General features: G+C 35.9%; 1 protein-coding gene across 1 annotated transcript; it reads right to left on the bottom strand.

The window, feature by feature from the left end:
• Nucleotides 1-2983: 2983 nt before the first annotated feature.
• On the bottom strand, nucleotides 2984-16479 carry LOC132185171 (glutamate receptor 2.8-like). The gene is given in 5 exon segments (XM_088518404.1): nucleotides 2984-3601; nucleotides 3702-4108; nucleotides 9085-9397; nucleotides 9599-10935; nucleotides 16212-16479. Coding segments are annotated over 5 exon segments (2943 nt in total).
• Between the last annotated feature and the right edge of the window lie 7463 nt (nucleotides 16480-23942).

Raw genomic sequence — 23942 nt, 5'->3', positions numbered from 1 at the left:
TATTGTTACCAACATCAACATACATCCATATCCGATACATCCATTTGGATGTACTTTTCAACATACATCCATTTCTCAACATCAATTGCTATCAACATACATCATTTCTCAAGTCGTATCCAAACTATCAATCGAGATGATGTCCACAAAACCTACATATATACATCATTGTCTATATACATCAAGATTGTTAATAAACAAATAATTCCACATGCCATGAAGATACTCAAGAATGGGTCAGCCGTTGTTTCCCTTGTGAACATGTAATTTTGCTCATCCGCATAAAACTCATTAGAGTCATGGTTATGAGAATCCGACAATATTTTGTCTACACTAAGGAAATCAACATAACCTACTTCTTCATCACTAAAATTTGGAACTTCACCTGTAAGGTCTTCATCAACCTCTTCAGAACCTGCGATGTCATCTGTGGGTTTTTCCTCTTCCAAAGGGTCAACTTCCTCGAGGTAGAGGCCGCCAAACATGGGAGAAAACGCATCTTCTTTGTACTCTTCCTCTAGGTCGAATGGCAAAGGTCTTTCATTCGGATCTACCTCACTGACATAGTCATCATAGGTTGGTGGGAAATCCCAATCCACAAATCCTTATGAAGGATCTTCAACATCTTCATGCTTAAACTCTTCATAAAGGAACTCAAATTCCTGAAACTCTTCATCCACAGATTCCTTTTCCTCCTCCACCGAATATGGGTTTGGTTGATGAATTTGAGGCTCACGAATAACGGTCAAGTTGGCCTATCACGGCATCTCCACTTCCATCTGAGGCCTCCATCGTTGAGATTGCGCCCTACGAATGACAACCACGTTACCTTCATTCACAAAGCATGGAGTTGGTTGACGGCGACGAACTTTAGGACCACCCATGTTGCTCAATCGCGTCGCAATCATCTCTATCTGTTTCCACAGGATCGCCACCTTATCCTCCATGCATTGCCAACGAATCGCCGATTGATTCATCATCTCTGTCACCTCCCTAGGCACCTTCTTTTTATCAAACTTTTCTATCTTTTCTTTTTAGGTGTCGAGCTTGACGTCTGCGTCCCATGATATAGCATGGGCTTGTGCCGTTGGAAATTTCTTCTGCACTTTGCGCCCCGCATACAGATTTATAGGTTCACCCTCAACGATAAATTTGTCTCCCACCCCCGTGTACCGTGGTCTTGGTTGACGACGACGAATGCTCGAACCATCCATGTAAGCGAAGTGATCGGTAGGGACCCTGTGTTGGGTGCGCGCACGCTCCTTCTTCTACTTGGTTACACCACCAAACCTCTCCTCCATGCAAATGAATCGCCGGTTGCTCCTTACATGCTGCCTTCGTGCGCACATGCACTTTGTTCATGTCTGCACAATGGTTGCCCTTCCCATTCATGGAAAGTAACTTGGGCATTGATACCAACTGATGTAGTGTGACTTAATGGCCTGCAGCGAATACAACATTAAGGAACGGGATAAATACTTCTAGACCTTGAGACTATCAAAGATCTAACAAATCTTCTCAAAACGCTAGAGCCGATCTAGGGTTTGAAGGAAAATAAGGTAGAAACTCAACTATGAGACTTTTTATGGATAAAAACTCACATATAAACCAAATCCATGTTTCTGGAGGCTATAAGCTTGTATTTATAGCTCCAAGACTCCAAACCTAATACAAATACGAATTAGAATCGGAATTGTAATCCTACGATGCCCATCTGAAACCCCCGTTTAGATGGACCCTCTTAAAACTGAAAGAAAAAGTGCATAAAATAATGAAAAACTGAAAATAACATATAGTCGTGCGTACGGCTTGCGAATGGGCTGCAAACGGACGTCCTTTTGGACCTAGTAAACATTGAAATTAGCAAACTCTCATAACACATGACTTTGTAGAGCTTTGAGTTAGCTTTCCAACACTGTAAAAATTGCTCAAATCCAAGATCTAAAACTCTAGATATGACCTTTTTAGTAGAACTCGTCAAGTATGAGTTTCTCCCTAATCATCGTTATTCTTTATGGAATCCTTAGCTTTCCAATCTACATCAAGCTTACTATATATACTTGATTTTATAGTCAAATGTGTGCGGGTGTGTTATATGAGCCTTGGATCCAATGGTTGTTTCATGACCGACGCGGTGGTGACGAAATCATCTAAAACTTTTGATGTGCATAAATAAAAACAAATTTTTTTTAATAACTAAAATGACCCACGACCACTTGTGACCCAATGTCACCAACCGGTGGGTCAAGTGATGGGTCACAAAGGTCACAAGTGACCCACCGACCCTCCAGTGGATCACTTTGCAACCTATTGTGGGTCACTTGGTGACCCTATGGTGGCTTGTGACCCACCGATGGGTCATTGTGACCCTAAGTGACCCACCGGTGGGTCACAGTGGGTCACTTTGTGACTCTCTAAAGGGTCACAAAATCAAAAATAAATTATTTTTAACTGCTAAAAAAAATACATTTTTAAACTAAATAAGAAAAAAAGAAAATCCTATGAATTTTGAAGATGGCTGATGAGAGAGTTGCACATTACTGAGAAGAGAAGAGTAAGAAGATGGAAGTCTAAAATGAACTCTACAATATTCTGAAGATCAAAGTCTAAAATCTAAGTCCTTAGAAAACAAAAAACTAAGAGGTAATACAAATTTCTAGTGGGTAAAAGGGAGAGTTTGTACAAAACACCCATGTGCTAGGATTTTTCCTTGCACACTTACTTTAGTCAGAAAATTTAAATTTTGTTGGTATTTTATAAATGTGCCAGCTAAATTAATGTCAAGATTTACAATTATTTGTAAAGAAGATTTATTTGTAAAGATTTATCAACGTTTATTCCAAACACTTGTTGTATAAAAAGATTTATTTAGAGAGATATAATTATTTACATACAATACATTTAAAAACCACATTTATAACAATAATAATAATAACATCATATGGCTTTGTCAATGCCATGTTAGACGGAAAATGCAGATATATTAACTGATTTTGTGATCTATTTCTGGGATTCATAGTCCCTCTTGATTTGGGTGGACAATTTGCTCAGTATCTCCTACTGGTTCAGACACTTGACCCCTTGGACTAACGAGATCTGCGTATTCTTGAGAAGGCGTTTCTGAATCTCCTATGACACGTGTTGAATGGCTTGATGGAGTTGGTGGGTAGTTAGCATTTGGTGAGGTTTCACTTGTGCCTATGACGTGAACACCGTCAATCCCACATCTGTCTCCAAGAGCTCTCTTTCTAAAAGTATGCGAGCTAAGGTCTTTTCTGTCAAAGATTCTCAATGTATGCTGAATTCTTCTCCCTAATGATCCTTCTGTATCAAAACGCATCAAGATTTGCCGCCTCTCATTGTAAAGGAACATGCCAATGGAGACGATGAGGGCTAATAAGGAAGCAACACCGGCAATGAGGAATAGGCCCCAAAAGCTTGCAAGGCTGAGACTATTAGAAGAGACTTGGGTGTTGGAATCTGGACAATTGGTTTCCATCCCAAGCCATGCCTTTTCAATCTCTTTCATTTTCTCTCCCTCGGTCACATTTAAGATTGCCCTAGAAACATCAGCAACAAGAGGGGAACCTCTTGGGAAGGCCTGCGCGCAAGTCATATGAATAAAAAAGAATATGCATGATAAACTACATGCATGCTTACGTATATACAGAAACACACAAACATAAGAAATGAGAGCTTACAAAGCCAAAGCCATCAGTTTTGTATATTGATGCAACCATGGTATATTTTGAGCAATATTGTCCCAAAAAAAGCTTCATGTATGGAATTTCATCAAAAGCAGCAGCTATACCGCCATTTGCACTTCCATTGGATAAAAGTTCATCACATTGATCTGTAGAATTATATTGCCGAAGCTTACTTGTGTCGAAGTTCATTTCTTTTAGGACTCCAAAAACAAAAGAACCTTCTTGGTATCCGACATACTCCTGATTCTTAATAAGCTGTTTGAAATCAGTCTCAGTTGGTTGCAATTGTTGAACTGTTAAGAGTGACGTCAAACTCGCAGTATAGCTTTGAGTCAGTATGAGCACCACAAAAACCCATACAATCACCACAAACCTAGCACAATTGCTTAACACTGGCTCCCCTGTAAATTAAGCTCAAAAGGGTTTTAGGAAAGAACATAATTGCATTTCAAACACAAGTAATCCAAGCATCTTTTGAGTTTTGTAAAACAATGTTAAGATAAGTTATATAATGACATTAAGTTTCATATGTACATATAATGTTATTCCACTTAAAAGTTCTGATATATTATGTCATTGCTGAAACTGAGTTTGTAAAGAAACTTACTAGCGCTACATGAAATATGCAAGTATTCCATTTGTTAACTTACATAGAATTCAGGGTGTTATAGTGTGTAAAAACCATATCTCAAGAAAAAGTGAAAAATCTAGGACATAATTGGTGTCGTATGTATGTGTGGGTGAGTGGTGTGTGTGTGTGTGTGAATGAGTGAGGGAGACAGAAGCGTGTGTTGTGTGTTAACTGTGAGTATTATGTACGTCATTACTCAATAGGGAAAGGGTTTTGTGTTATAGCTTAAGAAAGAAAAAATGTGTGCTCGTTAAGATTTTTTTGTGATACACTTGTATGATCCTTTTGTACTAATGAACTTTTAACATAAATTTCATATTTTACTGTACTATCCTTTGCTCGACTTTACATGTTTGATTCAAAAATTTGATATCAGGGCTAGACAGTATAGTTAGTGATTGTGAAGCTAAGCGATCACAGGCCATTAAAATGCACCACATGAAGAGATGCTTTTCATGCACAATCTAGGATTGTGAATCTTGTTAGTTTGGGACCAAGTTTACATTGGAGTGTATAGGATCACTCTAAGTTACAATGAAAAATCTCCAATTTTTGGGTACAATGGAGAAGCTTAATAATTATAATTATAGCATGTCGCAAACATACATGAAGTCATATTTGTAGGGGCACTATCTCTAGGAAATTATTTGTTGTAGTGACACTATACACCTCCTACAAATCATGTCAAAGGACTTCAAAAGTGAATGATTAAAAGCTAGTAAATTTCTACTTACGATTAAGATAACAATTAAGAAGGAGATGTTGATGCAAATTCAAAAAGTCATCACATCTAAACAAGCATGGGATATACTGGGTCGCTTGTTTTTCAAAGAAAAATTATATGCAACTTCAACTTCTGAAGAGGGATTTAATATTCACGGCCCAATGAGAGCTCACAGTTAATTAATATTATACAAACATGAAATCTCTTTGTTGTGAAATATTTGACTTAGATCCTATTATTAAAATTAATGAAAAGGTATTAGGAGGATTATCATCCATGGGTTCTCCCAAATATCGAGGACTTATAACAGTTGTTCAAGGTTGGCCAACCGTTCTCTTGAGGAGATGGAAAATTTATTAGCCAACCAAAAAACATTGGCCAAGCAGTTGGTTGGGTCTCATTGAAGAACAAGTAAGAGACTTTTTGGTGGTACCAAGATCGGACAAGATAAAGAAAGGAGATGCGCCATATTAAGAAATAAAAAGACTTGGAAAAAGGTTAGCAAGTGAGTTCTCAATCAGGGGGAACTAAAAATAGTTGGCAAAAAGATGGTCAACAATCAATGAAAACTAAACGTCTGAATCAAATTATTAAATGCTTTAACTGTGGTCAAAAAGGACACTATCCTCAAGACTATCAGCTGAAAAAAAAAATAATAAAAATAAATAAATAAACAAATTAGCATAAGAAAATTTGGTGACATCAAATTAGCAACAAAACATGTATTATAATGAAGCTTAACGAGATTTTCAAGCGCCCTTAGTCATAACGAATTTTGAGGATAAAGTTTCTCATAGAAGAAGTTGATTTCAACTAGAAAGCTATCAGATAACAATTTATTATCGATGAAATAGCACCAAGTTTTGCTGTAGGTAAGTTAGAGGAAACACCAATGGCAGTGACCAAAACCAAGTAATCAATTATGATGAATATTATATCATTGAGTTTGAGGTGAACTCCAATCACATGAGTAAAACTAAATTGGGGAACCAAAGAATAACACGCAACCATGTCGTAAAACCCTAGAAAGACATATATTATTAATTCGTGAAATTGAGCAAGAGTCAAAGAAAAAAAAATAAAATAAAAAATAAAAAGAGAATAGCCTATGAAAGATTGGTGTGCATAGAATACTAGATGTTGTACTTTATAGTGTTGAAAAAAAAAAAAAAAAAAAAAAAAAAAAAAAAAAAAAAAAAAGAGAGGAAAGAGTGTTGCATTGAACAATAAGCTAAAAGCACAGCATGGAGAAAAGTAATGAATGAAAAAGTATTTGCAATAAAGATAATCATACTCGGTATATAGTTCCAAAATCAAAGGATGTTACACCTATTTCATGCCAATGGGTTGATAAAGTGAAGACTTGTCGACAGGGATTGAGTAAAAGTTATAAGGTGTTGTGAGTGGCTTTAGGATTCTCTCAATAGTGTGGATTGGATTTTGATAAAACCTTTAGTCTTGTAGTTAAGAATACTTTAGGCTGCGTTATAGTATTGGCAACTAGTAAATTATAGAAGCCATAAAAAATGGATATGAAGAATGATTTATTGTATGAAGATCGAGGAGAGTCAATGAGTGATTAGGGGGAGTGTTGAACAACAGCATCATGACCTCATTCTCTCCAGAATTTTCCCTCCACTACATGCCTTCTTCAACAACCACACCTCATAGCCCAACACTGCCTTTCACTCCAATGAGTTTTCTTTCCCTCTCTGTCTTGCTCTTCTTTCTCCACATTATTCTTCCACTCATTTTCTTCACCTCTTGCCGTCTTCCACCACTTGCCGTACCCCAATCTCTTTCTCATGTTTCTTCCTAATAGATCATTAATAGCTCACTAAGTCGACTAAAGGACCAGTCGGAAAGTACATAAACGTCAACTAACATCAAATGTATAAGGAAGCGCGGGCTATGTATGTTAATGTGTGTGTGAAAAACACAACTCAAGAAATAGTGTGATGCCATCAATGCATGAGTGGAATTATAGTACGAGAGAAAGTGTCTGTTGTGTGTTGGTCATGAGTATTGGGTGTCAAAAATCAAGAGAGAAAGGGTGTTGTGTGTGTCATATCCGAAGAGAAAAGGTTTGTATTAGTAATTGAAAAGTTTTTTTGGGTTTGGTGTGAATGTGATACACTTGTCAGATTCTCGTGTACTAGTGAGTTCTTAATAGAAATTTCTTATTTTATCATGTGTTATCCTTTTTTTGCCTTCCCAGGTTTGATTCAATACTATTAAACCACTAATTGACTTTTTATTCCCTATACCCTAGGAATTTATATTAATAACTCTAATATCCTAATTAATCATATTTTATTTACTTAAAATTAAAGCTGGCAATTTTTTACACGATTGGCGAACCCAAAATGAAATTATAGGGTTTGGGTTTAGCATGAACAGGTTCGGGTCACAAATAGTTTGACCCGCTTGACCCATTTATGAAATTATATATATTTTTATATAATATATACATGTTGAAGCATGTCAAACATGTCAAAAGGGTCATGTTAAGTTAGGTCGAACGGGTTAAATAGGTCGTGTTTGGGTCTAAACGAGTCAAACATGTCAACAAGTTTGTGATCCATTTATTAAACAGGTAAGCGGGTCATGTTCAAGTTTACAAGTAAGATTCGTTTAACTAAATGGATCGTGTTTAGGTTTACCCTTATCGGCAGGGGCAGACCTGTAGCTTGGGGTGGGGGGACGAATGTCCCCCCGAAATCTTTACAAATTTTCTTAAATTGCCTTAAAAATCTACCCATTTTATAAATTTGTCCTCCCAAAATGATATTTTTGTCCCCTCAAAATAATACTTGCGTCCCCTTAATTTTTTTTTTTTTTTTTTTTTTGCTCCCCCCCAAAATAATGTGTCCATTTTAATTATTTTTTATAGTTTTGCTCCCCCAAAAAGAAAAAATATGTTTGTTCCCTTTTAATTTTATTATTATTATTATTATTATCTTAAACTTTGCCCCCTCTTTTAGTATAAAAAAACCTAAAATACCCAATTCATTTAGTTTCCCTCTATATTCTAGTTCGCTTCTAACTAAAAACTCAATTTGATTTAGGACTTTGATTGAATATGTGAAAGAAAAAAGTTAAATGGTTTGGGTACTTTGAGTAGCTTCTAACCAACAATCAGTTTTTTAAACAGTTATTTTGTCATCATTTAAATTTACAATATTTGTTTTGACATCACAAATTAGATGGTTTAATCATTTATGATTGCACCATTGTTGGACTCAACTCTTAGCATTTCTCTTATTGTTATTTGGGACTTATGGGGATTGTTAAGAAAACGAGTTCACGCTCAAAGGTACCGTTTTTCTTAAACCCTATAAATCATGTTTAGTTTATTTTGCTAGTTTTTTTTTTTTGTTTTTCTAAGCTATTTCGGTAGTTATTTATATTGTTATGTATTGGTGATGCCATGAGATTAGATGTAAGACTTCTATGCTTTTATTTTATATAAACACACACAAACACACATATAAAGAGATTATGTGCATTTATACACTTTTGTATTTATATAAGTCCATCAATCTCCCAAAAAAAAAAAATTCCGTCCCCCTATACCTCAAATCATAGTTCCACCCCTGCTTATGGGGTTGGTGCGCGGGTCAACCCGAACCCAACCCGCCAACCCATTTTGCTAGTTATAATCCGCTTTGACTCAATCTTATATCACAAAAACATGTTGACTATTATAAAACAATTATTTTCTTTGACAGATGATAATAGAGAATGAAAGCAAAATATATATATATATATATATATATATATATATATACACACACACTTCAACCCAGTAGTAGGAAGTTAAGCAAGCTGGATAAGTAGTAAATTGTTCTCGAAAAATGGAAATTTCATACTTTATGGTTTCTATGAAATAATTTTTAAAGCTGCAATCGACATACAAGTGTCTAAAGTTGGTATATTGCACATGAGCCCTTGTATTAAGTATTTTAATCACTTGTTGGCAGTATATAAGAATAAACTAGAACATAGTAAAGGAAACTTACGATGTGAAAAAACCATGGTAGAGAAGGCGTACCACAAGCTTGTCCCAATCTGATGCAAGCGAGGCCCACGAAAATCATCATTTATTCGGTGTTCAAGAACCCATACCACAAAGCCTATGAAGACAAAGAAACAACCGCTTGTCATCCAAAGGTCCCAAGTTAAAGGCTTCAAGAACACCCATGCGTTTTTTGGCCTGTTGTCTTGGATTGGAACAACCATTGATACTCCAGATTCCGTGTATGGCAATGCAAAGTCCACAAAGTTTGACCTGTTCGCTACGATCGTTGTATCTCCTACCATAGCGTCAAATTTCTGTCAAGAAAAATTGTTTATTTCCATCAATTATATAAACTGTTTATTTCCATCAATTATATATATATATATATATATATATATATATATATATATATATATATATAAGTGCCTTTTTCGGATAAAGTGCATTTGGAAAAGAGAACAAAGGAAAATAAAGTTATCTTAGTTACTAAAAATAGTAAGAATACTTTTACCGACCCCAAGAAATACTTCGTAGACCAGATCATTATAATTACCGGCGCTTCCACCATCAGGCTTTGCGAAGGGAATAAACTCGTAGCTAACAGCGTATGGCAATTTTTCCATTACAGCATTGAAGACGTCTATACAATACCCAGTGACTTGTGTTGTATTAGTGCTAGGATCACGCGTCACCTTAACAAATTCACTAAAACCATCTTTCACTGGAACTCCTATACGCAGCTTCTTCCCATTTGTTGGAATCTCCCAACCTTTAGGGGCAGAGCTAGAATCGCCTGGCCAAATAACAGGTCCTAGGTTGTCCTTCGAGGTGGAATACGTGCTTGTGTTCGCTGAATTCAATTTCCTTATGAGTCCATTTTCTGGAGTCCAGAATGCAATCCCCCTTTCTCCATTGCCATTCACATTAATAATTTCAAAACTTGATGATTGTAGTTGACCATTAACAAGACTGAACTCTCCAGAAAGTCCTGTAAATCGTACACCCAATATAGCTTCATGAAGTTTCGGGCCATTTTGAGAGACCCTAATAGTTTCAAGATCAGTTAAGTTGCTTGAAACATTTGTCTTCTCAAACCCAAGATTTGTGATCCCAACTTTCTCAACTGCCCTAGCTAGTGCGGAAGCAGCATCATAAGCCCATAGGCCAACAACACTTAGTTCAGCATTGGTAATGTTTGGATTGTCCTGTTGGAATTTCCTTTTCCATTGAATTTTAAAATTTTCAAGCTCTTTTGTTTTTGGAACATAAGTCTTCATACCTAATACCCCTTGCATAGATTCAAGGATTAAAGGTTCTGTCGAACTAAATGAATTGGCTATCCCATTGGTAACTATCCAAACATAACCTTCTCTCATCATTCCAATCTCTTTTGCCTTGGTGAAAAGCCAAGAACTAAGATTGTATGACATGTGCACTATGAACACTTTTGTTTGCATTGTCATCAACTTGTAAAGTTCTTGACGAATTTGGTCATCAGTGGCCAATGGAGGAATGACACTTCGGTAGGGGATACGCGTATCAATCCCTTGCAAGGCATCAATCAAGAAGGGTATTATACCTTCCCCGTAATTATTGTCTACATAGATTGGCACAGCTTCTCTCCATCCAAAAGCTTGAATAATTGCACTTATAGCTTTCACTTGGGATGAGTCATTTTGAGAGACTTGAAAAAAGTATGGACTCCGAAGGGAAGTAAGAGAAGGGCTTGTTGCTGAAAATGATATAATGGGCACCTGAGCTTTTTCCCCCAGATCGATGACAAAGTTGGCCTGCATCGAGTTTTGTGGCCCTATGATGGCTTGCACTTCTGCATTTTTTATAAGGTATAGAGCTGTGATTTGAAAACAAAGAGAAATCTGATTAAATGTCCAATCGAACTCAAAATGATCGGTCAACAATCCTTTAAATCTAAGTTAAAATCTAGTAACCATCAATGCATAACTACCCAAGTTCAGTGATCTTGATAAGCAATCAAAAAGATTAGAAATTTAAGCTAAAATCTTATTTAATTTACATTTGATGCTTGAATGTCTTTATGAAATAACTAATGTCTTTATGGTACTACAACTCATGTCTATATGGCATTATTGATTTCTTCATGACTTGATTTTCTTCTTCTTGGCAAATTTAATATTTCTTTGTTGCATAGTTGATGTCATTGTGGCATATTGTTACCTATGTGACATGCATAATGGTGATTATTGTATTGTGACTTTGGATAAAGTTAGTATTTAAAATATTGGCCCTTTGGATAAAGTTGTTTAATTTACAACGATTCTTGTATGAGATATCTTTCTTTTTCATAAACTTGTAGTTCCCTTAACCTCATTACATATGATGCTTACCAGGTGCTAAACCAGGTGTTTAGTTTTTTTCAAAAATGTTTATAACTTGCTAATCATTTGAGAATAATTAGTCTTGGAGCAATTCCTTTGTTCTGGTTAAAGGCATTTGGATTTGGACCATTTATTTATATGTATGTTAATTATTGTCTTGTTTTGTAAACTCTAGAGTGATGGATCTAGATACTGCTACTGGCCGGGAAAAAATATCTTAGACTGTATTTGGTCATAAATTAAGAATTATTTTTTATGTAGAAGTATACTTTTGATAACTAAAGTCTAATTTGGATTTATTTATGGACATCTTACTAATTCTTGAGAGATTTTAGTGATTAGTGTTTAGTATGCATCAGGACAGGACAACGTCAAAGGCACATAAAAATAACAGTGCAATCAAAATGACACCTCTATCTCAACTATTAATTTGCAAGGTAGAGATGCTCCCTAAAAATGCCATTAGTCTGTTAAATCCTTTACTCTTAATGCAAGTTGTTATGAGCAAAAAAATACATAAGTAAAATTACCAATACACATAAAGAAAGTTGCAATATTTCTTATTGAATACTAAAAAAGAAAAAAAAGGCACAGAAAGGGAAATGGAAACGAGTCAAGAGATTCAAGCAAGTCTCCATTAACCCACTTTGTTACTGTGTTAAAAATTTGAAATATTATGCTAAATGAAAGGAAGAGATATAAAGAAGCAAGACCATAAGAGATTAACTTGGTTCAACCCTAATGGTGTACAAAAACTTAAAGGACATTACATCTTTTCTTACATTCACTTTGATAGGTAATATACTGCAGTGAACTTCTATTTACAACGGGATCTACACAATTTGAAAAATAGGAAATCATGAATTACTCTGATTTACTCTTCATGATAATAATTAATCACTTGATTTACTCTATATAATGTAAATTAATCCATTGATTTACTCTTTATTAAAAATAAAATTAAAAAAATTAAAAAAATAAAAATAAAAGGTGGAATGTTGCCATGGTTTATAGTATGCGTAGCTTTAAGATTTCAACCGTTGTCTGTTTTTTTCTTTTCTATTCAATATGGGGAGGGAAAAGGGGAATTACAACATAAAAAAATACAAAATGAGTGGGCAACTCAAACAACAGGCCTAAAGAACCAAAAATCAGTACATAGAACAAGGAACAAAGAAACTAGTGGGAATGGGTCAAATAAATGATCTGGCCCATTAACAGAACAGGAGCGACCACAAAAAGGCTACTAGTATAGAGGCAAAGCAAAGGGCTCAGGAAGAGGCACAATGATGCGGATAAGCAAGAGCAAGAATTTATTGAGTTTTTAATTTTGGGTCTTTTAATTTTAGTTAGTAAGATCTTTGATTTAGGTTTTAATTGGACCAGGTTAATATAGTCTATTTTATTTTTTATATTTTATTTTATTACGGTTGTCATAAATTAGGTAAGCATTAAATGGGCGTTGCCCTAGGGTTAGGGTTAGGATTTAAGTCTTAGTTTATTTAAGCGTCTTTTTCAATTGTAATCAATAGTTTATGATGAATTGAGATTTTGTTAGACATGGATTTGTCTTCCCCTTTCCCCAATTTCTTCTGTTTTCTCCCCCGGCCACCTTTCTAAAGCTTTTCTCTAGGCTTCTAGCTTCCCGTCTTTGGATTTATTTCCTTCTTTTCCTAAACTTTTTTCATAACTCCTTGTTGTCCTACATCACACGATCAAACTTCAAAAGGTTCCTCAACTCTTCCCAAACCCTCGCAAGGAGCACAACAATAGCACATGGCCCCAAAAAGGCTAGTCAAAGTCACCAAAGAGAAGCCACACCATAGCAAACAAAACCAACAAACTAACGCCGGAAGGAAAACTCTCTAGCATAGGAATAACCCAAACACAACCAGCGAAACAACTAGCTAGAAAAACACAAAGAATAGAAAAATCCATGGAAAAGTTAAAAAACAGCGCATGTAAGCCACTCACCGGTAGTGGAGGCCGGTAGGCAAGAGACCACCACAAGAAACCGGTAGCAGCAAAGGGATGTGGCGTATGAGAGGAATGGAGGCGTCATGCACAATGTAAAGCTGTCCACGCATTGTCGTGTGGGACACGTGCCCGCGAGTAGGTGACACGTGGGGGACAAGCACCAACGAATGAGATCCACTCGCAGGCATGTGTGAAACACAAGTCGGCGCATGTTGGCCGTATGGAGACATGCCGGTGGTGATGAGAAGTGAAGAGGCCCAAGAGCACGGTGGAGTGGTGCATCTGAGGGTGGACCTTCTTGAAGCTGGCATATCGGGTTTTGAAAAGGCCAAATCCAAAAACTACAAAATTTTGGGCGGAGCCGAGGCTGGGGGAGGCTGAAACCGAGTGATCTATGGTGTAGATGGAACGGAGATAAACGGTGGTGGAGAAGGAGCAGGTGGAGCTGCTAATCCGTGAAAAAAGATGTAAAACGGAAGAGAGAGAAGAGTTAGAGGAAGAGAAGGAGGAGGAGAACCTCACAAGGAGGTGGTTGGCTTCTACTAAGACAAAAGGAAAATCTTCTTCTCTCAGAACAGTGAAGCTTCATTAATGGTTAATTTTGATGAAGATGGGTAGCTAGCACTTATTTACCTCGACTCGAATTAAAATCTACCATATGGAGTGTAAAAATACAATCACAATAAGTAGATGAGGGTAATATAAAAAGTGAGTAGAAACTGAATGAGCAAATATAATCAAACAATTAAAAATGTTTTCAAAAACCTTTTCTTTTGCATTTTGTCAAAAAGAATTATTTAATAAATATTTTCGTAGAATAAACCATGACTTGATTAACTACTGTGTGCACTCGAATGAACCATCCCCGGTGTCTTTCTTTCTATGTTAGCAAAACCAAACCATTTTTATGGAGGGCATGCCATGAAATTTTGCCTACGCGGAGCAACTTACACAAGCGGAAAATTGTTGAGGATCCATTGTGCCCATTATGTGGGAATGCTCCAGAAACGGCTTTGCATATTTTATGGGAGTGTCCTTCAGCTATGGATGCTTGGAGTATGGGGTGTCGGAAACTGCAGAAGAAAAGTTCTACAGGTGTCTTATCTTTTCTCCAATTGGTTGAGGATATTTTTATTCTTTGTGCAGAAGCTGAAATTAAGCTATTTATAGGCCTAGCTCGTCGTTTGTGGCTTCGACGAAATGATGTGGTGCATGGTGGTACTATGACCCATCCCACGTTACTGGTTCAACGAACAAAGATGGCTATAGAAGACTTTGATGCATCTATCGGGTTGGGAGCAGGGGCGTATGCCACTCCCACTGGAGGTATTATGGTGAAATGGCAAAATCCACGACTGGGCTGGAAAAAAGTAAATTGGGATGCTTCTTTGGCATCTGGAAAAGGCTGGATGGGTTTTGGTGTGTTGGTGCGGGATGAGCAGGGTCTAGTCATCGCAGCTTTGAGTAGAACCTATGTGGGCAGTTTGGATTCTCTAAAGGCGGAGGCACGGGCAGCTCTTGTGGCGGTCCAATTTTGCAAAAATTTGGGACTTGATCGCCTTCATTTTGAGGGGGATGCACAGGGGGTAATAAAGGCCATTAATTCTTCAGACCCGGATTGGAGCAGTATGGGGATGATGGTGGATGATATCAAGCAAGAATTACAGTCTCTTCAACAATGGCAAATGTCCTTTGTTCGCAGGGAGGGTAATCAGGGAGCACATATTTTATCAAAAATAGCAACACAGAATTTTATGGATAAGTTGTGGCTACATGAGCCACCAGCATGTATTTCTGATGTTTTACAGATGGAGCAATACGCTCCAGCTGGTTTGAATTAATTAATGAGAAAGCAGTCTTTTCTTCAAAAAAAAAAAAAAAAAGCAAAACCAAACCAGATGTTCCCTATTGCGTCTCCGTACATAATAAAAATTCTAACTAGCTAGGTCAATTTCAAAAAGAATATCTAATGAATTGCACTAAATTAAACTTTTTGTTAAACCATCATTTTTCTCAAAAGCTTAAAGTAATAGAAAATAGGAAATACTTAATTTACTAATTTGATTTATATTCTAATACTTCATCCTCTTACGTGTAAGCTCAAACTTCCCTTTAATATTTGAGGTCTAATACCTAAAATATTTAACTGAAACAAGTAGTAAATTGACGGAGACAAAGTTCAAATTTTGGACATTTGCTTTAAAGCTATATTAAATTATCACTTATCTCAAAAGCTTAAGATAATAAGAAATAATTAATTTAATTATTTAATTAATATTCTAACACTCACCTAAACCACATGTGGGTCCAAACCAAGTGAAACCCAACTCATAAAATATTTAATTAAATTGAGAAGTGAATGATGACAAGGACAATGTTCAAGCTCAAAACTTTTACTTTTGTGCTATGTTAAATCATCAGTTATCTCAAAAGTTTCAGCCGATAAAAAATGGTAAATTTAATCATTTAATTAAATATTCTAACACTCTCCCTAATGTTTGAGACCAAACTCCCACTTAATAAGGGAGACCCAACAAGTAAGATATTAAACTGAAATAGGGGGCCCACGAATTATAGAGTTATGGTTCAAACTCATAACCTTTAATTCTAATGTCATGTTTAAATCACCAGTGTACTTGTACCGAAAGTTTTAATTAATAAGAAAAGAATAAATTTAATTATTTTAATTAATATTCTCAAACACCTAAGAGTTTTAATCCCTTAAGAACAACATGTTGGTGGAGGATTAAAAAATAAAAAAAAATTGAGAGAGAGAGAGAGAGAGAGAGAGAACCTGCGGCTGCTGCTCCAACAACATCACGTTTGGAGTCCATGGTGTTAAGCCTCAGCCTAGTTTTGTAGTAAGGATGAGAGGCATAGAAGTCAGAAAGAGCCATATTTATGCAACTCCACCCCATCTTCCCATTCCATGTATCCATGTCAAGAACCACACCAACATCAACTGGGACTGTCGTGTTTTGTGCATTGCCCAAAAGCATGCTTTCAGAAACAATAATGAAGAAGAAAAGAGAAAAACCAAATCTGGTACTATTCATCCTCATGATTGTGTTTGAATATCTTGGAAGCTTGAATGGGCTTTACGCACAACAACTCCCATTTATAGGACATATATGGTACGATGAAGAGAGGATAGGGGAATTTCTTCGAGATAGCTAGGACTTGGAAAGGATGAACTGTAATGAAAGCAACCAAACTAGTAAATTATTGTCGCTTATTTAAAAAAAATAAAAATAAAAATAAAAAAACTAAACCAGTGCCATTTTCAACACTAGAAGAAGATTGCTACAATATTGAGAATGGTTGTAGAGAAACTTTATGCGTTTACCAAGAATATCAGAGTGCAATAAACAACAATATATACATACTAGTTGACACAAATTAGAAAGAAAAAAAATACTAGTTGACACTGCTCTCTTTGACAACGTGGGCTCTGGTGTCGTAGGTTGATTCTGACATCATGAGTTTGGGGTTCACAAATTTGTGAAAAATAGAAGAAATAATCAAAGTGGCGTCAGAAGATTCAATTCTAAGAATTTCAGTTAATACAAATGATTTTATAAATAAATAGAGGCAGCTTCCTGCTGCCCTTCTCGCAACCTTAAATTAGACGAGCAAAGGTTCCTTCTCCACCCAAGCAACTTTGTAGGGCGCATCATTTAAAGAAGAGGCATGTAACATAATTTTTTTTTGTTTGCAAATTCAATAGATTAACTATTGAATTTGTAAACTTATATGAGTTTTATATAAATTTAATGGTGGATTCATCTATTCACTATATGGAGATGATTGAAAAATAACTAAAAGAATGAATTTTATCATTTCTCTTAAAGGAATGACTCACATTAATCCTCCCTATAGGATATAGACGGGACAAAATTGTCCCAATTTTAAAAGTTGAGGACAATTTTGTCTCAATTTTTACAACTTTTTACTTAAATGGCTTAATTTCATTTCATTTGAAATTTAGAGGAACTATTTCTCTCACTGGAAAGCTTTAGCTGCACTACTGGCCACCAAGCTGACGGCGGTTTTGGCTTATCTCACTTCATTTTGGAAGGTATTCCGTTATTGTTGCCCCTGCCCTCCAATTGCCGAGTAACTTAAGATTGGGAAATCTCTTCCACCATCTTTGAAGTCTTCCAATTCTCTTAGAAACCACAAAAACATTAACCGAAATGTAAACCTGCTAGTTGTAAAGTTAGAGAAGGTGCATGTGTTACATGCTTGACAATCGGGCATATATTTGTTTAGTGTTAATTTTTTTATTCTTTAAGAAACAATAAATAGTGAGTATCCAGGAAAGTACCCAAATAGCGGTAGCTTGGAACTTTTGATAACGTGGGTGACCTGTTAACGCAACCTAATTAATTCTAATCCTTCCTCGTATCAAGGACGACCCTAGCTAACAAAAAAGATATGCCATTTGTCTGCACCTTAATTCGTTTACCTTGACCAAATCAAACTACTTAAAAGTCGTTAATTCTGTCAACTACCTTGCTGGGCATTCACACCATAATACTGTTGGTGAAGTTGCAACTGGGGATGAAGTAACTAACCAACTGCTGAAACTCATCTATCCTCACATTTAAAATTTTCACTAAAGTGACTTGCATCAAAATAGTGTTTTTTTTTTTTAATTTGACGAACTTATTAACCCATGTAGGCAACAAAATTGATAAATGTTATTTTTCCTATTAAATTAACACTTATCTTAAAAGCTTAAGTTAATGAGAAGAAAAACATCAAGGGATAGGCCTAGTGGTTAGGCTTGTGGTCTTTAAAGAGTATCACCCCTTAGATCCCAAGTTTGAGACTTGCTAGGTGCAAACTCTCCCTAGGACCCCACCTCCCTCCCGGTGTAAAAAGCAAGCAATTTACTAGATCCGTTTAAGGAAACTTCTGAAGGTGCAGTGCACGAGTCCAAGGTTCATTATGCAGGAATGAGTCCGAAGGGTTCAGCCTTATCAAGGTTTCTCGTCATCAAAAAGAAATAAATTTAATTATTTAATCAATACTTTAACATTCCCCTCACGTATGAGTTCAAACTCATAGATCAATGAGACCCAACATCTGAAATATTTAACTTAAATGGAGAGTGAGAATTGATTATTTAAACTCAAAACATTTGACTCTGATACCTTGATAAATTATAACTTGTCTCAAAAGCTTAGGCTAATAGAAAAAGATAAATTTAATTATTTAATCAATATTTTAACATTTCATTCTCCTCTCTAACTATATATATATATATATATATATATATAATTTATCATGTATAGGACTCACATATGGTTTTACACATCTAATGGTAAATTAAAAAAAAAAAATGTATGAAGATCGATGAACAAGAATAACAAGTCCCAACAAAATTTGAATGGTCATCTCGATAATGTGGAATCTAGTGATTTTTTTTTTTTTTTTTTGTCTTTTTTAATCTTTCCGGGAATTGGGGGTCATTGTCAATGCTCGATGGTGACAACCTATGAAAAAATTAAAATAAATAAATACTTCCGGCCGCCAGTGTTATATAGAAGAGAAGACCGAGGTGAAAGGTTTGAGAGTCCGAAGACTTAATTATAGTGAATGCCTAAGCATTCTGGGGGCGGTGGGAAATATCTTAATACTCCAAAATCAACTGCTGAGATTGCATTCTGCAAGGTTTCAAATATCTTTACCCCTTAAAATTAGAGTAACGGTGCAATAAAGACAACCTCTTATTTACTATTTTGGAAAATTTTGTATACAACGAATGAGATACACTTTATTACCATGTGTTTCACTAACATAGAATCGAATTTCTTAGGGCTTGTTTGAAATTGCATTTAAATGGCCTAAAAGTGTGTTTAACACTTAAAAAGTCTATTTGAGGAAACAAAAATTAAAAAAAAAAAAAAAAAAAAAAAAAATTAAAAGCGCTTTTAAATGTTCAAAAAATCTAAAAATTGTCAAACTGCATTTTTGGCAAAAGCTTAAAAATGAAGTTTTTGCCAAAAAGTGTTTTTTGACTTAAAAACTATATTTTTCAAACACAATCTCAAACAGGCTCTTAAGACTAAGTCTATTGTTGTTCTAGCTGCAACAGGTTTTGGATTTGTTGTTTTTTGGGTTTTTCTTAAGAATAACGTAATGGTTTTCGGTAGGTCTTTTATTTTCTTCTAGTTTTTTCTATGAGCAAACTATTGACTGATGACCGAGGAGTTGTCAAGTTTATAGAAGAATTGTCATTGATGAGAGAGACAACAACCAGAGACGCGATTCGTTGATTTATTAGATCTACCAATTGTAATGATGACATTTATAAGGTGTTGTTTTGTAATAACCCTAGAGGCTATTAGGTATATATGTCATAGATAGTGTTGAGATCCTAGAGTTTACAACTTGTATCTTTGACATTATATAATGGAGCATTTTGCTCCAGATTAATTTTATATCAATTAAGATAACTCGGTTGTTAAAATTTAAAAACAAAACAAAAAATAAATAAATAAATAAAACTCTTATAATTAAAAATTATGTAAAATAAACGGTCATAAGTGAGTGACCGATTCTCACATGACAACAGCTATCAACAGTACTCATGTGAAAATTTCCCCACAATTTCCCCATGCATGGTTTGAGAAGTCAAAGCATGTTTTAGGCTTAAGTATGTTCTTAGTAATTAATTATTAATATTGTTATCTACTATGATATTATGTTTTATGCATGAAAATAGGAAGACTAATTCTATGCATGTTATTTTATATGTTCAAAGCTAATTAAAGCAAAGTCTCTCTCTAGGTCTAATGAAAAGCAACCGCATTGATGGTTACTTCAAATGAATTTTATTGTGTTTCTCTTATATGTATCTATGAAAATCATAAAATGTGTTAAAGAAAAAGTTTTAGCCGAACTTTCAGAAAACAACATTGATGTCCAAAGTTTTCAGTAAAATGAGAAAGGGTTTAATTAATCGAATAAGAAGCCCACGTCACACATGGTTTATTGAATCGTGGACTCATTGTATAAAATGGCCTACCATAACACAATATACAACTACATACAGACACACAGACTTGACACAACACATTATACACCCTACACACAAAAAGACCCTAACGAGAAGAAAATAATAATAATTACTTATATTAGTTAAAGATCATTGAGATCTAACCTTAATCTAACCCTAGGGCATGTTTTTTATATGAAATAGGCTCCTAGAATGGAATAGTTATTCATATGGAATAGTTATTCATTTGTTTGGCTACACAATATTCCTTGGAATAGTGGGAATGGTTTTTCTTCTAAATAGAGGAATAGGCTGCCAAGATGTATTTTCCAAAATAAATAAATAAAACCCACATTATTTTTTATTTTTGGGATAAATGTATAATCCGTCCATGTGGTTGTCCTAGATTACAAATCACTCCATGTGGTGTAAAAAACAATTCAAAGGTCTTCGAGATAGGACAAAATAACAATTTAGTCCCTACAGTCAAATTCCATCAAAACACTTAACAGATTCCGTTAATGTACTACGTCAATACCAATAAAATGTTGACATATGTCACTCTTAATAAAAATAAAAATATATGAAACTTAAAAACTTAAAAATCCTTGGGTGATGGCTGGACAACGAGCCACCCCTGGATCTGGTTGGGGGTGGCTTTCGGGCCAACCCCTCCCTCAAGTTGGCAGCCACCCCTCTATTTTTAATTTTGTTTAGTTTTATATATTTGTATTTTTATTAAAAGGAACACGTGTCATTATTTTATTGGTGCTGACGTGGCACACTAACGGAACCCTTTAAGTGTTTTGACAGAATTTGACTGCATGGACTAAATTGTTATTTTAGCCTACCTCGAGGGCTTTTGAATTATTTTTTATACCGAGAGTTATTTGTAATTTAGGCAAACCACAAAGACTGATTTTGTATTTATCCTTTTATTTTTTTTCAAACACAAGTTTTTTTAAAAGAAAAATAATCTAAATGAATTCTATGGGTGGCATCACCCTCAGAGTCCCTCGTGGTGGACCCCCGAGTGGCTGGGGAGCATTGGGGTGGTCTGGGCCACCCCCCATGGCACTAGGGATTGTCGCACTCCGAGTGTTCTGTTAGAGTGGTTGGGCACCCTTTGGGGGGTCAGACACCCATAGAATTTTAAGAATTTTTATTATTTTTATTTTTATATATCATGGTATTTTAGAATTTTGATTTATTTTTAGTAAGAGCATAAATGTTGTCTTCAAACAAAAGAATAGGAATGGTCGTTCCATTCTAACCTCTTATATTCTCATTAAACTCATTATTATTCCTAAAAAAATTACCATTCCATGTACCAAATATACCCGTAGAGTTTGCACATTTTTTTACGCGATGCCACATAATTAGTTACAAATAGGCATCATGCTAAACATATATAAATTGACTAAATGAGCAATATTTCAGAAAGTTGTACTCAGCCTATTGGCATGTTGAGTAGCTTATGTGTTATGGGAGGTGCTATGGAGGACTTGATTGCATGCAGAGTTTTACTATTAGTTTGAGTCTTTTATTTAATTGAGTTAGGATGCGTATTGCATTAGATAATAGTGCAACGCTTATCAAGTTATCTTGTTATCAAGTCTTAGGAGTTATCTCTAGTAGTTTAAATTACAAATAATTCTCACTGAATTGAATTCCACGTGAAACAGGAAGTGTCATTGTAGGAGTTGAATTCCAATTTCTAGAACTCAACTCCAAGAAGGTTTAGTCCCCTCTATTTAAAGAGGTGATTGTTTAATAAGAAGGCATGCAAATTATATTCTCAAACTCTATTGCTTGAAAGAATCCCAAGAACCTCCAATTTCCTACGCTAATTTTTCCAAGTTAGCACCATAGGTAAGAATAAGAAGCAAGATCCTGTTTCTTATCCTATCGAAGCTCGAGTTACTCAATCAATTACGCAATCACGTAACAAAGTGGTATCAAAGCATAGTTTGATCTTGATGGCCAATCCACGTGTGGAACGGATGGAAAAACAAATCTCCAACCTTCAAACCATGTTCAAAGGAATGATGAAGCAGAATGCTGAAACTACCAAAATGCTAGCCAAGAACTCCAAGGAAGTAACAAAGATCAACAAAAGGTTGTCCAAAGAAGAAAAAAATTCTGGGGAAAATTCTACAACAAGAACCCGTGACAAGTCACACCAGGGAAACCTAAATTCCATGGCACCGAAGTTAGCCAAGCTGGATTTTCAAAGTATCATAGGATGGACGATCCTACAAGCTGGATTTGCCAAGTGGAGTAATTCTTTGAATTTCAAAGGACAGTTGAAGAAGAGAAGTTACCCATGGTAGCCTATCACCTGGAAAAGGAGGCTCAATTGTGGTATCAATTGTGGAAGGAAGATGAGGAGATACCAACCTAGAATTCCTTAAAATAGGCACTCCACATACACTACGGCCCAACCATATTCAAAGATCACTTTTGGCGACCTCACAAAATTGCAGCAAACCGAATCTTTGCGGGAATACAAATCCCAATTTGAACAACTCCTTAGTCGTGTTGGGAAGTTATCAAACTCGCATCAATTAGGGTGCTTTATCAGCGGCCTGAAGGGAACAGTGAGGACGGAGGTGCAAGCAGGCAGACCCAACTCATTAACCGAAGACATCAGTCTAGCCAGATTGTATGAGGCAAAGAATTGGAGCTAAGCTTGAAGAAGCCTCCAATATCAGACAAGAAGCGCATGACACCAAAGGAGACAACTCCTCCGCTACCTTCCTCAAATCTGAACAGGGGCAAAACAATTCCAACACGTCGTTTATCAACCTCCGAGATGCAAGAGCGAAGAGCACAAGGTTTGTGTTTCAATTGCGATGAAAAGTTTGTTCCAGGACATCGTTGTAAAAAATTATTTTTCATCGAAGGAGTATACCTGAGTGAGGATGAAAACGAAGAGGAAGAGGTCCATGAAGATGTGAACTTGATTGGGGTGGAACCGATAATTTCACTACATGCACTAACATGAACACCCATCCCACAAACAATGCGGGTGAAAGGGTATCTAAGAAAAAATTGGAGTGGTCGTTTTGATGGATTCGGGAAGTACTCATAATTTTCTCAATCCACAAATAGCCGACAGATTGGGCTTGAAACCAAAACACATTGGAAGGATGCACGTTATAGTAGCCAGTGGTGAAAAAATTAGTTGCACTAGTCTATGTGCAGGTATAACGTTGTGGCTGCAAGGAGAGCCATTCACGGTGGATTTTTTCATATTACCTATGGATGTATGTGAGGTGGTTTTGGTTACTCAATGGTTACGCACGCTTGGACTAATATTTTGGGTTTTGCAAAACTCTTGATGAAGTTTCTATGGAAGAACCGAGAGGTGGAGTTAAGAGGCCTCAAACAGCTTGTGCACCGTTTGGAGGAAGAGAAGAAGATGGAGAGAGAGGTAAAAAGAAGGAAGATTGGGTGGGTCTGTCATAAATGGACACATCAACCAAGACCTACCATGCAGCAACAATTTCCAGCCTT

This window comes from Corylus avellana, chromosome 7, assembly GCF_965113065.1.
Source record: "Corylus avellana chromosome 7, dhCorAvel1.hap1.2, whole genome shotgun sequence".
Classification (NCBI taxonomy): Eukaryota; Viridiplantae; Streptophyta; class Magnoliopsida; order Fagales; family Betulaceae; genus Corylus; species Corylus avellana.
The sequence above is the reverse complement of the archived record's forward strand: the minus strand, read 5'-3'. Positions and strand labels throughout refer to the sequence as shown.